Source organism: Trichosurus vulpecula, chromosome 1 (genome assembly GCF_011100635.1).
Source record: "Trichosurus vulpecula isolate mTriVul1 chromosome 1, mTriVul1.pri, whole genome shotgun sequence".
Taxonomy (NCBI): Eukaryota; Metazoa; Chordata; class Mammalia; order Diprotodontia; family Phalangeridae; genus Trichosurus; species Trichosurus vulpecula.
This window is the reverse complement of record NC_050573.1, coordinates 31,056,515-31,070,136: the sequence shown is the minus strand read 5'-3', so window position 1 is coordinate 31,070,136 and position 13,622 is coordinate 31,056,515. Positions and strand designations below refer to the sequence as shown.

Here is a 13,622-nt window from a genome sequence, read left to right as displayed (position 1 = left end):
CCTTTGAATTCTAATGGAAATGGCAAAATAGTTGAATATCAGGGTACCTTGTATAATGCTACACAGCTGCAGCACATTACAGACCAGAAAGGTAGTAGAATGGTGAACTTGAACTCTAGTGAGCCTCCTACAGTATGGCTTCTTGCAAAGCCAATTTTCTTTTTTTCTTTTTTTTATAGAAATAACTTTTATTGGATTTATTCTGAAGCCAGTAATGAAACAAAAAATTTATATGTCATTTGCTTGTGGGAAAAATTTTAGATGAATTCTAGGTGACAACCATGTTAACTATATAAGCATGCATATCAAGGCTTAGCATGAAGATTGTGCTGACTTAATATTAGGAATAGTTCCTGCAGAAGACTGGGAAAAAAAATTTTTTTTAAAGGTGTTTTATTTATTTTTAGTTTACCACACACGGTTCTACATAGTTTTGAGTTCCAGTTTTTCTCCCCTCCCTCCCCCCTCCCTCCCCAAGACGGCATGAAGTCTCATATAACTGTCATGTATAACTTCGCATTGAATTAATTTATGCTCTAGTCAAGTCGTGGAGAAGAATTTTGACCAATGGAATGAATCATGAGAAAGAAGAAACAGAACCAAAAAAAAAAAAAAAAAAAACAAAACAAACAAGAAAAAAAAACCCCCAAAAACAAAAACAAAAGAGAAGCAGAAAAGGCGAGCATGTAGTGTGCCTCAGTCTGTATTCAAACTTCGCAGTTCTTTCTCTGAATGAAGATAGCATTCTCCATCGTGAGTCCCCTGGAATTGTCCTTGCCCCTTTAGGTTGCTGAAAGAAGCGCAGTATGTCAGGGTTGGTCCTCACGGAATCCACATATCTGTGGCTGTGCACAACGTTCTCCTGGCTCTGCTCCGCTCACTCAGCATTATGTCGTGTAGGTTTTTCCACGTTGTTATGAAGTCTGCATCATCCCCATTTCTTATGGCACAATAGTATTCCATCACCTTCATATACCACAGCTTGTTCAGCCATTCCCCAATTGATGGGCATCCCTTTGCTTTCCTGTTCTTGGCTACCACAAAGAGAGCTGCTATAAATATTCTTGTACATATGGGTCCTTTTCCCGCTTGCATGATTTCTTTGGGATACAACCCTAGAAGTGGTATTACTGGGTCAAAGGGTATGAACATTTCTATAGCCCTTTGGGCATAGTTCCACACCGCCCTCCAAAATGGCTGGATCAGCTCACAACTCCACCAGCAATGCAACAATGTTCCAATTTCCCCACATCCTTTCCAGCATTTATCATTCTCCTGATTTGTTATTTTAGCCAATCTGACAGGAGAGATGTGGCATCTAAGAGTTGTTTTGATTTGCATTTCTCTAATCAGCAGCGATCCAGAGCATTTTTTCATATGCCTGTAGATAGCTTTAATTTCTTCCTCTGAAAACTGCCTGTTCATATCCTTTGACCATTTCTCAATTGGGGAATGGCTTGTATTCCTATATATTTGGCTTAGCTCCCTGTATATTTTAGAGATGAGGCCTTTATCAGAAATACTAGTTGCAAAGATTTTCTCCCAATTTTCTGCTTCCCTCCTAATTCTTGTTGCATTGGCTTTTTTTGTACAAAAACATTTCAATTTGACATAATCAAAATTATCCATTTTGCATTTTGTAATGCTCTCTATCTCTTGTTGGGTCATGAATTCTTTACTTTTCAACAAATCTGATAAGTAAACTATTCCTTGCTTTCCCAAATTATTTAGAGTATCAACTTTTACTCCTAAATCATGAACCCATTTTGACTTTATTTTGGTATATGGTGTAAGATATTGGTCTATGCCCAGTTTTTTCCCTACCATTTTCCAATTTTCCCAACAGTTTTTGTGAAATAGTGAATTATTAGCCCAGAAACTGGCTTCTTTGGGTTTATCAAAGAGTAGATTGCTAAACTTGTTGATTTCACCTACTTGTGTACCTATCCTATTCCACTGATCCACACCCCTGTTTCTTAACCAGTACCAGGCAGTTTTGATGACTGCTGCTGTGTAGTACAGTTTAATATCTGGTGTGGCTAAAAAAGGCATATTGTTTGGAAAAAAGCTTGAATTGGCTCTCCTGTGGCTTTCTGTGTACTGTAGGAAATCAGAATGTTTCAGAGCTTGAAAGTCCTCTATTTTATTGAAGGTCCATATTCTGCCTTGGAGCAAGATACTCAATCTTGCCGGATAGATGATTCCTTTTTTTAATCCTGCTCCATTGACCTCCAGAATATCATATTCCAATCCCTTCGATCCCTTAATGTAGAAGCCACTAGATCTTCCTGATTGTGTTTCCGCAATACTCAAATTGTTTCTTTCTGGCTTCTTGTAGTATTTTCTCCTTGATCTGGGAGCTCTGGAATTTGGCAGCAATATTCCTATGAGTTTTCTTTTTGGGATCTTTTTCAGAAGGTGATAGGTGAATTCTTTCCATTTTTATTTTACCCTCTGTCTCTAGAATATCAGGGCAGTTCTCCTTGATAATTTCTTGAAAGATGATATCTAGGCTCTTTTTTGATCATGGCTTTCAAGTAGTCCAATAATTTAAAAATTATCTCTCCTGGATCTATTTTTCTGGTCAGTGGTTTTTCCAATGAGATATTTCACATTATCTTCTGTTTTTTCATTCCTTTGGCTCTGTTGAATAATATCTTGATTTCCCAGAAAGTCACTAGCTTCCACTTACTCCAATCTAATTTTTAAGGTAGTATTTTCTTCAATGGTCTTTTGGAACTCCTTTTCCATTTGGCTAATTCTGCCTTTCGAGGCATTCTTCTCCTCATTGGCTTTTTGAAACTCTTTTGCCACTTGAGTTACTCTATTATTATAAGGTGTTATTTTTTTCAGTATTTTTGGGGTCTCCTTTAGCAAGTCATTGGCTTGTTTTTCACGGTATTCTCACATCACTCTCATTTCTCTTCCCAATTTTTCCTCTACTTCTCTTACTTGCTTTTCTGAATCCTCTTTGAACTCTTCCATGGCCTGAGACCAATTCATATTTTTCTTGGAGGCTTTTGATGTAGGCTCTTTGACTTTGTTGACTTCTTCTGGCTGTATATTTTGGTCTTCTCTGTCAACAAAAAAAATTCCAAAGTCTGATTCTGAATCTGGGTATGTTTTTGCTGCCTGTTTATGTTCCCAACCAACTATTTGACACTTGAGCATTTTTAAAGCTACGACTGCTTGTAGAGTAGAGAATAAATTGTCCCAAGCTTTAGGGGCCTTGTGCTGCTGTTTTCAGAGCTACTTCTACACAGCAAGCTCTGTCACAGCAGCTCTCCTCCTTCCCAAACAACTGCCAACCAGGACAACGATTCAGATCCAAGCAGGGCTCTTAATTCCTCCCACCTGGTGGGCCTGGGGCCACAAGCAGCTGCAGCAGGAAGCATACCCAGAGCTGCACCACTTCCACACCCACAGGTCAGGGCTAACCACGCACTCCTTTCACTCAGTTCTAGCAGTTCTACCCACCTACCGTTTCTGTTGTCATTGGTGTTTGTGGGTTGAGAAGTCTGGTAACTGCCACAGATCAATGATTCAGGGCCCTGTGCTGTGTTCCATGCAGCTCCTGGTCTGATTAGTTCTGGAGTGGCCCACGCCGGGCCACGCTCTGCTTTGTTCCCAGTTCCATGCAACAGACGATTCCCCATGAACGTCTAGCCTTTCCTGGGCTGGAGCCCTGCCTCCCTCTGGTATTTTGTGGGTTCTGCAGGTCTAGAATTTGCTCATAGCCACTTTTATAAGTGTTTGGAGGGACCTGGGGGAGAGAGTTCATGCAAGTCCCTGCTTACTAGCTGACATCTTGGCTAGCCCGCCCCCCCCCAACAAAGCCACTTTTAATCTAACTTTATAAACTTCATAAAGTTAAAGTCACTTGTTGCTGTACCTGGTTACTTCCTAGTAGTGAAAACGTGAAGTTCTCTGTAAAGAATAAATTTCCTTTGAAAAATCAGTGCTTACTTTAACTGAAAATAATCAGTTTTGAATGATCCAGTGTAATGACAAGTGAGAACTCCCTTTTCCTTCGATAACACTCTCAAGTGATAAATGATGCTGTTGTCAGACTTTCTTATTTTAACTGGTATTATCATTCCTTTCATTTTAAAGTTGTTTTGGATAGGTTGACCTTGCTGAATTTTCTGCCTTTTTTGATTGTTTTGTTTTGGTTCTTGGTGGGGACACACAAGCAAATGAAACTAGACCTTGGAAAGAAATGTAGGTTTGCATCTATTTACAAATTCCTGTACATTGTGATGTATTTTTAAAGTGTAAATACAACATCATACTGTGAATTCCATTTTGGCTGCAGTTGAGATGCCCTCAGTCAGTTACCTACTCAAATAAAATGATTTCTCAAAAAAAAAAAAAAAACCAAACTCGTTCCATGCAATTAAATTTATGATGTTATCAATATCAGTATAACATTTCAATTCCTTTTTGGTTACAAATGAGATGCCCTCAGTCTGGTACCTACTCAAATAAAATCATTTCCAGGCAAAAAAAAAGAGTTTTATTCCATGCATTTAAATTCATTATGTTATTCACATTAGTATAGTGTTTCTAAATTTTATTCTAGTGTGACATTTGGTAAACTGCTTTTAGCCATAGTTTGCTTACTACTACTTATCAGTCCTTTCTCTAGAAGTAGATATCATCTTCCTTCATAGATCCTTTATAGTGTATCTGAGTAGTTATAGCACTCAGAATAATTCATTTCTTCACAATTATTCTTTGAAGAATATTGTAATACAACTGAACATATATAACATATACATATATACATACACATAGACATCTCCAAAAATGGCAAAAAAAAAAAAAAAAAAAAAACACAGTGTGCCTGAAGGAAGTCCCTTAGAAAGCTCCTTATAGCATGGGATAAGGGAGAGCTCCCGAATGTGCCAGGGGTGGGAAAAAAGAGAGATCAAGAGCTAAAGGTTATGGTCCGTAATATTTCATCTAAAACACCAATTCAGCTTGGGAATCATTGTAGCTCCCTCATGGATCTTGGAATTACATGGAATAGCCATGGTCTGATATTAGGCTTAGGTACAAAGGAGGATTTCAAAACGGCATGAGCACAGGGTAAACAACGTATACACTTATGTCTCATCCTCGGAACAAAAGTGTCTGGAGAACAGCCATCGAGGGGCGCTCTTTGCGGAGGTTCCAAAAAGTCCGCGTCTATCTGTCTGTGTGCCTCTGGCCCCTTTCAGAGAGAACAGGAGCACCTCTACCGCCGGTAGCGGTAGCGCTTAAAATGGAACCAGAGCTGGAAGGTGCCATTGGCAAACTGACAGCGGAAGCCGTGCCAGTGTGAATACTCCCAATCCCGGTTGACAATCTTGAAGGCAATGTCCTCGTAGGGAGGTCCGGCATGGAAGCGCAGGACAGCAAAGTCTTTGTTCTCCGGGCATGCCTCCAGGAAGTACTCGGGTGTGGAACGCTTGTCTATCAGGTCTGGATAGAAGATGTTGAACTTGTATCCTTGCACAGTCTTTGGTGGGGGGTTATCAAAGTCATAGTGAGTCTGGTTGTACTTGTTCCACTCAAAGCCTGTGTGGACACGGTTGAAGAAGCGAGGCTTGCGGGGCCGGTATTTGTCCGCCCACAGTAACGCCTTGCCTGTGACGGGCATTTCCACACTGAACTGCGCCTCATCTGCCCCCATGCCCTCCTTTGCCCAATGGAAGATGTCTTCTGCACTCTCACTGGCATCTCCTGTGACCTGTAGCTGTTGCCGAGAAAGCAACAGACGCTGAAGATCCTCTTCTGATTCCACCACGTGCACATCAAAGGGCAGCTCATGGGTGGTGAGCAACCTGGGGCTGTACTTGCCAGCATCATAGTCATCCAGGCTCTGCTGGATCAAGTCTTCCTCCATTGACACGGCTTCCCTCTTGATCTCGCCCTTGGCTCTGGCCTCTCCTTCAGCCTCTGGCCCCTCTGAGGCACCTGAGCTGGAAGGTCCCAGTTCGGCCTGATTTCGTTCTTCAGGCTCCGACCTTTCGCTAGGAGATGATGGCTTTTTCTTGAGAATGGGGGACAGAGATTCTCTCTCAACACCTTGCTCCTGTTTCAGTTCGTATAATTTCTGCCGGAGTACATCCTGATGACGCTCACGGAGTCTGGCTCTGGCCATGTGCGCCTTGAGTTGCTGCAGCAGGCACTCCCAGTAGCCAATATCCAGGATGTGCTCCCCTGCCCGGATCTTGCCCTCAATGCCCTGGAAGATCATCTGGAGTTGATTGTAGGTCTTGCCTTTGAATACCGACTGTACGTCAGCACTAACAGAGGCATTTACCCCTTCTCGACGCTCTCCTGGCCCCTTTCCAGATGTCTCCATCTTGCGGAGTTTGGAGATCTCATCCTCTGTAATGATGGTCATATCTCTCCAGAAATCTACATTCTTGCCCTGTTCCAATTTCGTGTATACCTGGATGTCCTCCAGAAGGTCCTCCATGTCTGACACTGTGAGGCCGTTGAGGAAGGTGTAGGGCTCGTGCATCTCCACAGACAGGTCATCATCCTCAGCACTAATGTACTTGGCTAGGAGGTCAATGGGCTTCGCCCGGCCATCCCTCAGGCGGATTTGAGAACGAAGTTTGGCTTGCTGAAGGTGGAAGTTGTTTTCCTGTTCCTCCCAGGTTTGGAAGTGCTCCGCCTCCTTCTCCCTCTTCAGCATCTCCAGCTCTTGTTCCCGCATGGCTTTCTCCCTCTCACGCTCCAAACGCAGCTGCTTCACCTTCTGCAATTCTAGCCGATTGTCTTCCTGAATTCTTTTGTTTCTCTCCTTCAGCTCCTTCTCCTCCAGGTGGCCGATCCCCTTCTTCTCCAGTGCCTTGTTCCACATGAATATTCCTAGCAGATTATTGTCTCCGAAGGGGTTGTCAGTATTGGTGTAGCCCATATACTCTTCACTCCAGCCCATCTTTTCTCTCTTCTTCCGTTCTTTGGCCTCCTTCTTTGCCAGTCTCCAGGCCCGTTTCTCCTCAGCTGTCTCAAAGGACTTCCTCAACTCTTTTTGCTGCTTTTTCTCCTCCTTTAGCCTCTGTCGCTCTTGGAGACTCAAGTTCTTGTCCAGGGACTCTTGAGGGCTCTGAGAGTAGGGTGGCGAAGGTGCTGTAGATGATACTGAAGAGGTGGATGATCTGGAATCCTGATATATCCTCCAGCGTCTGCTCCTATGATACCTCCTGGTCTCCCTTCCAGAATCTGACTGGGAAGGCTCCCGCGATCCAGATCGGGTCCGTGACTTTCTTGGGCTTCTGTGATTCCTTTCGGAGGTCTGATATTTCCTCGATTTCCTGCTATGTCGCTCTTCCTCAGAATGTGATCCGGCTCTCCGCTCCCGGCTCTGTGCTTGCCGCCTCTTTAGCCCCTCGCTGTTCTGAAGTCGCCTCTGTCCTTGGGGACTCCGGCTGCGGCTGCTGCTGCGGCTGCTGCTCTGTCTCCGTCTCCATTGCAGTCTCCGGCTCCTGTACCCTGGGAACCCGCGAGAGCAGGAAAGAGACAGTGAGCAAGACTCCCGCCTCAGATCCATCAGCCAACACAGAGGGAACAGCTAGCCCAGGGCGCCTCAGTGGAGGAAGTCAGTCCCAGCAATTTTCGAAGAGCAATCCTGGTTGGTGGATATTTATTGAAGAGGAGGGTAGAGTTTACACCCACTCCTGCTGGGGGGAGGAGTCTCTTTCAGCCTACTTTAGGTCCAGGTCTGCCTGCCTGAAAGCAAATTGCTGGGACCTCCCCCAACAAGTGAACAGCAGTCCTGATTGGTGGATATTTAAGGAGGAGATGGGCTAAGAGTTCACACCTTCTCCTAGTGAGGGGAGGTGTGTCAACTGATCTCAAGCAGCGTCTAACACTCTGGGATCAGGGAAACCATTCCATTGGGGATTTCTCTGGCCAAGTTTCTTCTTTGGAAGCTAGAAAGAAGAAACTAGAGAAAACTAGAGAAAAAAACTAGAGAAACTAAAAAAGAAACTAAAAGAAACTAGTCCTCCTCTTCCCCTTTTTATGATGTTATTAATATCACTATAGCGTTTTAATTCCTTTTTGGTTACAAATGAGATTCCCTCAGTCAGGTACCTACTCAAAATCATTTCTGGGCAAAAAAAGAGTTTTCTTCCATGCATTTAAATTCATGATGTTATTCATATTAGTATAGTGTTTCTAAATTTTATTCTAGTGTGACATTTAGTAAACTGCTTTTAGCCATACTTTGCATACTTCTATTTATCAGTCCTTTCTCTTGAGGTAGATATCATCTTCCTTCATAGATCCTTTATAGTCTGAGTACTTGTAGCACTCAGAATAATTCATTTCTTCACAATCATTCTTTGAAGAATATTGTAATACAACTGTACATATATGGCATATACATATATAACATATACATATATCCATACACATAGACATCTCCAAAAATGGCAGAAAAAAAAACACAGTGTGCCTAAAGGAACTCCCTTAGAAAGCTCCTTATAGCATGGGATAAGGGAGAGCTCCCCAATGTGCCACAGGTGGGAAAAAAGAGAGATCAAGAGCAAAAGTTTATGGTCTGTAATATTTCATCTAAAACACCAATTCAGCTTGGGAATCATTGTAGCTCCCTTATGGATCCTGGAATTAACAGAAATTGAAAGATTTAAGGCTCATTGTAACAGAGAAAATCCCCAAAAGACCATGCCACTTAAATAGATTCATCTGATGGCATCAACTAAGTCTTTCCCCCAATTCCTTCTCTTCTCCCTTATCCTGCTTCCCCTCTTCTTGCCCACTCCTTTGACCTGCCACCTCTTTGATCTAGCCTCCAGATTCCCAGCCTATATTAGCTCCTTCTTCTCCAGTTCCCTTGTTTCCCTCAGCTCCTTCTCCCTTGTGGAAAAAATCAGCTTCCTACCTAGCTAGAAAAGGAAAGTTTACAAATTAGAGAGACTGAGAGGTTGAAAAACTAGATTCACATCTAGCTACAATGAGACAGGTTATGAATCTCAGACTCACAGGTGGAATCCAGGAAGGAGAGGTCAGGGTGGTCCAAATGGGAGCTTGTCTTTTGTCAGGTGTTTGACTTGGAGAAGAAAACAGATAGAGTATAATAATGAGGACTTAGTCTGCACTGTAGCCAGAGGGAGACGTGGAGATTTCCTTTCCAGTTAGGGGCTTTCATTCCTGTTGAAACCTGGAAGAGGACAGGGGCTGGGGAAAAATGGAAGAAGAGGACTAAATTCTTTCGATTCTATTTAGGACCATTAGGTCATTTCACCCAGTTTTCATGTCTAGGCAATTCCACATTATTGTTCAGGCCCAGGCTGAAGAGAGAGCTAAGTGCATTGCTGTACAGCCACAAATTATTCTCATAGAGTTGTTGATAATGAAAAAAAAATAGATGCGGACATCAGTTATGACATTCTACAACATTGTAGCTAATCTCATAGAAGGAGAACACATGAGAACCATCTGAAGTGTCCATCTCATAGGCTTCACACCACTATCCCCAGAAAAATAATAGAACAGCCTTTCCTTCATCTCTCTTATTGTTCAGAAACATAGTGGCTTTGTCTCCTGATACTCATTCAGGATTTTGCCTGTTTCATTGAGGAAAATTACTGTTAATGCTACATCATTTCATTATCAACATTAATTTTTATTATTCCCTTCTGATTTCAATGAGCATCTTGTTCTGCTAGATTCAAGAAAAGCCCTTCCTGACCCATTCTAGCTGAGGAATACCATCCCATTGCAGCCCCTCTCAAGGCCTGGGCTTTCCCCTGTACACAGAAGCCAACCTGAGCTAGTCCACACTACTAGGAGGTACCCAGACATCTTAGCTCTCTTCATCAATATTTGCGCTGACCTGGCTTCCAAAGAAGAAACGTGGCCTGATAAATCACTAATGGAATTTTTTACCTAGCCAAGAATGCTAGAGGATGCTTGAGGTCAGGTGACACCCCTCCCCCCACCAGGAGGTGTGAACTCTTAGCCCACTGCTAGCCAGATTGTTAAAACAGGAGGTTGACAACTGGAACCCTCTGACAGACACGGTTCCCATCCATTTGTGGATACATCCCTGGCTTCCACTCATGCAGTCATGCTTGGAGCCTTTGCACTCCCAGATACAGAATAAGTTATCCAGCACTCTGCAGAAATGGCATCCCAGTGATTCCTTGGCTAAGCTTATCCTGCAGCCCTGGAAGGTAGTGTTCACTCCCGGCTCCTGGGAGGCTTTCATGGTCAAAAATATTGTGCCCAAATTAGGGCTGTGTCTTAATGAATTAATCATTAACTCTCACCAGCAGCACATGGATGCCTTTCATTGGGTGATTGACTGGAAAGGGATGATCTCTGTCTCCAGTCTAGTAGGACTCCTTGAGAAACATTTCTTTCCTAAATGGCTTCACGTTCTTTGCTCCTGGCTCAGTAATAGTCCAAATTATGAGGAGATCACCAAATGGTACCTGGGCTGGAAGTCCATGTTCTCACACCAGGTTTTGACACATCCATCCAACAAGGACAAATTTAATGAAGCACTGGACATCATGAACAGAGCTGTGTCTTCCAATGTCGGGGCCTACATGCAGCCTGGAGCTCAGGAAAACATTGCCTATCTGACTCACACAGAGCAGAGGAAGGACTTCCAGTATGAGGCCATGCAGGAGCACCGAGAGGTAGAGAACAAGGCCCAGAGAGGCATAGGGGTGGCAGCTAGCGCAGTGCCCATGAATTTCAAAGACCTCATTCAAACAAAGGCTGAGGAACATAACACTGTCCTCAGGCCTGTTATTGGAAACAGGCATGAAGGGAAACAACTGTACACTTTTTGTGTAGTCGACATTGACCGGGGTGTTGGGTATGTGCAATGGGAGAAGACTTGGGTGCCCACTTCCCTCCAAAGTCTGATTGATATGGCAAAATAGGGCATGGTTCCTGAGCAGGGAAATTGTAAAAAGGATGTATTAAAGACTTTAAAGAAAAGAAAATTGCTGGGAATGGCTTCCTCTACTGAGGCACATGGGGCTAGCAGTTGTATGTGGGTTGCATGTTGCCAGACTTCGGGACCCTTCTCAGTCAGATACTGGAAGAGAGCCAAGGTGGGGTCACAGGAGCAGACACTGTAGGCAACATCTGGATTCCAGATCATCCACCTCATTCGTATCTTCTACATCACCTTCACTACCCCATTCTCAGAAGCCTCAAGAGGCCCTGGACAAGTAATCGAGCCTCCAACAGCCATAGAGGCTTAAGGAGAAGAAAAAGCAGCAAGAAGTTGATAAAGGCCTTTGAGTCAGCTGAGGAGAATCAGGCCAGGAGACTGGCAAAGAAGGAGGCCAAAGAATGGAAGAAGAGAGAAACAATGGGTTGAGGTGAAGAGTATATGGGCTATGCCAATACTGACAACCCCTTTGGAGACAATGACCTGCTAGGAACATTCATATGTAACAAGGCACTGGAGAAGAAGGGGATCAGCCACCTGGAGGAGAAGGAGATGAAGGACAGAAACCAAAGAATCCAGGAAGACTGTTGGCTAAAATTGAAGAAAGTAAAGGAGCTGCACTTGGAGCATGAGAGGGAGAAAGCCATGTGGGAACAAGAGCTGGAGATACTGAAGAGGGAGAAGGAGGTGGAGCACTTCCAAACCTGGGAAGAACAGGAAGACAACTTCCACCTTCAGCAAGTCAAACTTCATTCTCGAATCCTCCTAAGGGACAGCTGGGCCAAGCCTATCGACCTCCTGGCCAAGTACATCAGTGCTGAGATTATCACCTGGCTATGGAGATACACAAGCCCTATACCTTCTTCAATGACCTTACAGTGTCAGACATGGAGGACCTTCTGGAGGACATCCAGGTATACAAGGAATTGGAACAGGGCAAGAATGTAGATTTCTGGAGAGATATGACCATCATTCCAGAGGATGAGATCTCCAAACTCCGCAAGATGGAGACATCTGGAAAGGGGCCAGGAGAGCGTCGAGAAGGGGTAAATGCCTCTGTTAGTGCTGACGTACAGTCGGTATTCAAAATCAAGAGCTACAATCAGCTCCAGGTGATCTTCTGGAGCATTGAGGGCAAGATCCAGGCATGGGGGCACAAGCTGAATATTGGCTACTGGGAGCTCCTGCCACTGCAACTCAAGGTGCACATGGCCGGAGCCCGACTCTATGATCATAATCAGGATATGCTCCTGTGTCAGCTTGTATAATTTCTGCTGGAGTAAGTCATTGAGAGCAAACCTCCCTTGCCCATCCTCAAGTAAGAGCCATCGTCTCCCAGAAAAAGGTCAGAGCCTGAAGGAATGAGGTCAGGCCCAACTGGGACCTTTCAGTTCAGGTGCCTCAGAGGAGCCAGAGGCTGAAGGAAAGGCCAGAGCCAAGGGCGAGATCAAGAGGGAAACTGTGCCAATGGAGGAAGACTTGATCCAGCAGAGCCTGGATGACTATGATGCTGGCAAGTACAGCCCCAGATTGCTCACCACCCATGAGCTGCCCTTTGATGTGCACATGGTGGAATCAGAAGAGGATCTTCAGCGTCTGTTGCTTTCTCAGCAACAGCTACAGGTCACAGGAGATGCCAGTGAGAGTGTAGAAGACATCTTTTTCCATCGGGCAAAGAGGGCATGGGGGCAGATGAGGTGCAGTTCAGTGTGGAAATGCCCCCCACAGGCAAGGCGTTACTGTGGGCAGACAAATACAGGCCCCACAAGCCTCGCTTCTTCAACTGTGTCCACACAGGCTTTGAGTGGAACAAGTACAACCAGACTCACTATGACTTTGATGACCCCTCACCAAAGACTGTGCAAGGATACAAGTTCAACATCTTCTACCCAGATCTGATAGACAAGTGTCCTACACCAGAGTACTTCCTGGAGGCATGCACGGACAAAGACTTTGCTATCTTGGGCTTCCTTGCCAGACCTCCCTATGAGGACATTGCCTTGGAAGAAAAACATGACTACTTGGCTCATGCCAGGGAAGCCTACCAAGGAGCTGTGGACTTCTTTGGAGAGGAGCACATGGACGAACATCTCTATGTGGTCTTTGAGAAGTTTGAAGAAAATCACAAAGAACTGGAATGCGTACAACTGATCTATAAATATGCACTGGACAGGATTACGAAGCATGCAGCCCAAGAACTCTTTCAAAATGACACAGTCTTTGTAAAGAAATTTAGGGAGAGGCGAGGTATTGAAGACATCATTGTGTGCAGACAGAGATTCCAGTAAGAAGAGGAGGTCAAGGCTACTCCCCACAATTATGATGCCTGGTTTGATTATTTGCGATTGGTGCAAGTGTATGCGGAGGGACCAGACACTGTGAGAGAGGTGTATGAAAGGGCAATGGGCAACGTGCCACTGGTCCAAGAGAAGAAGCACTGGAGTGTTTCTTGATCTGGATCACTTTTGTAAGGCCTTTGTTTTTTTTTTTTGTTTTGTTTTGTTTGCTGTACTATTAATCTGATCAAAGATCTTCCCCACCCATTCAATAGGCCTCAGGTGGGCCTAGGTGGGCCTAGGTGGGAAGGCTTGATTATATCCTTGTTGTAAGTAGGCCCCAAACCTCTACTTACTAGGTGCTAAGCCTATGTGGAAGTGAAGCCCTCTTGGCCCTAAAGCGAATTTCT

At 44.2% G+C, this 13,622-nt stretch overlaps 1 protein-coding gene and 1 pseudogene across 1 annotated transcript; one reads left to right on the top strand and one right to left on the bottom strand.

The window, feature by feature from the left end:
* Positions 1-5,239: 5,239 nt before the first annotated feature.
* LOC118834629 (cactin-like) lies at positions 5,240-7,549 on the bottom strand. The gene has a single exon (XM_036742076.1). It carries the CDS (start codon positions 7,547-7,549, stop codon positions 5,240-5,242), a length of 2,310 nt encoding a protein of 769 aa, XP_036597971.1.
* Positions 7,550-10,475: 2,926 nt separating this feature from the next.
* On the top strand, positions 10,476-13,224 carry LOC118852749 (annotated as a pseudogene).
* The last annotated feature ends 398 nt before the right edge of the window (positions 13,225-13,622 follow it).

What these genes read in the sequence shown, in the direction of transcription:
- LOC118834629 (XM_036742076.1), bottom strand. Translation starts at nt 7,549, where the DNA reads ATGGATCTGAGGCGGGAGTCTTGCTCACTGTCTCTTTCCTGCTCTCGC.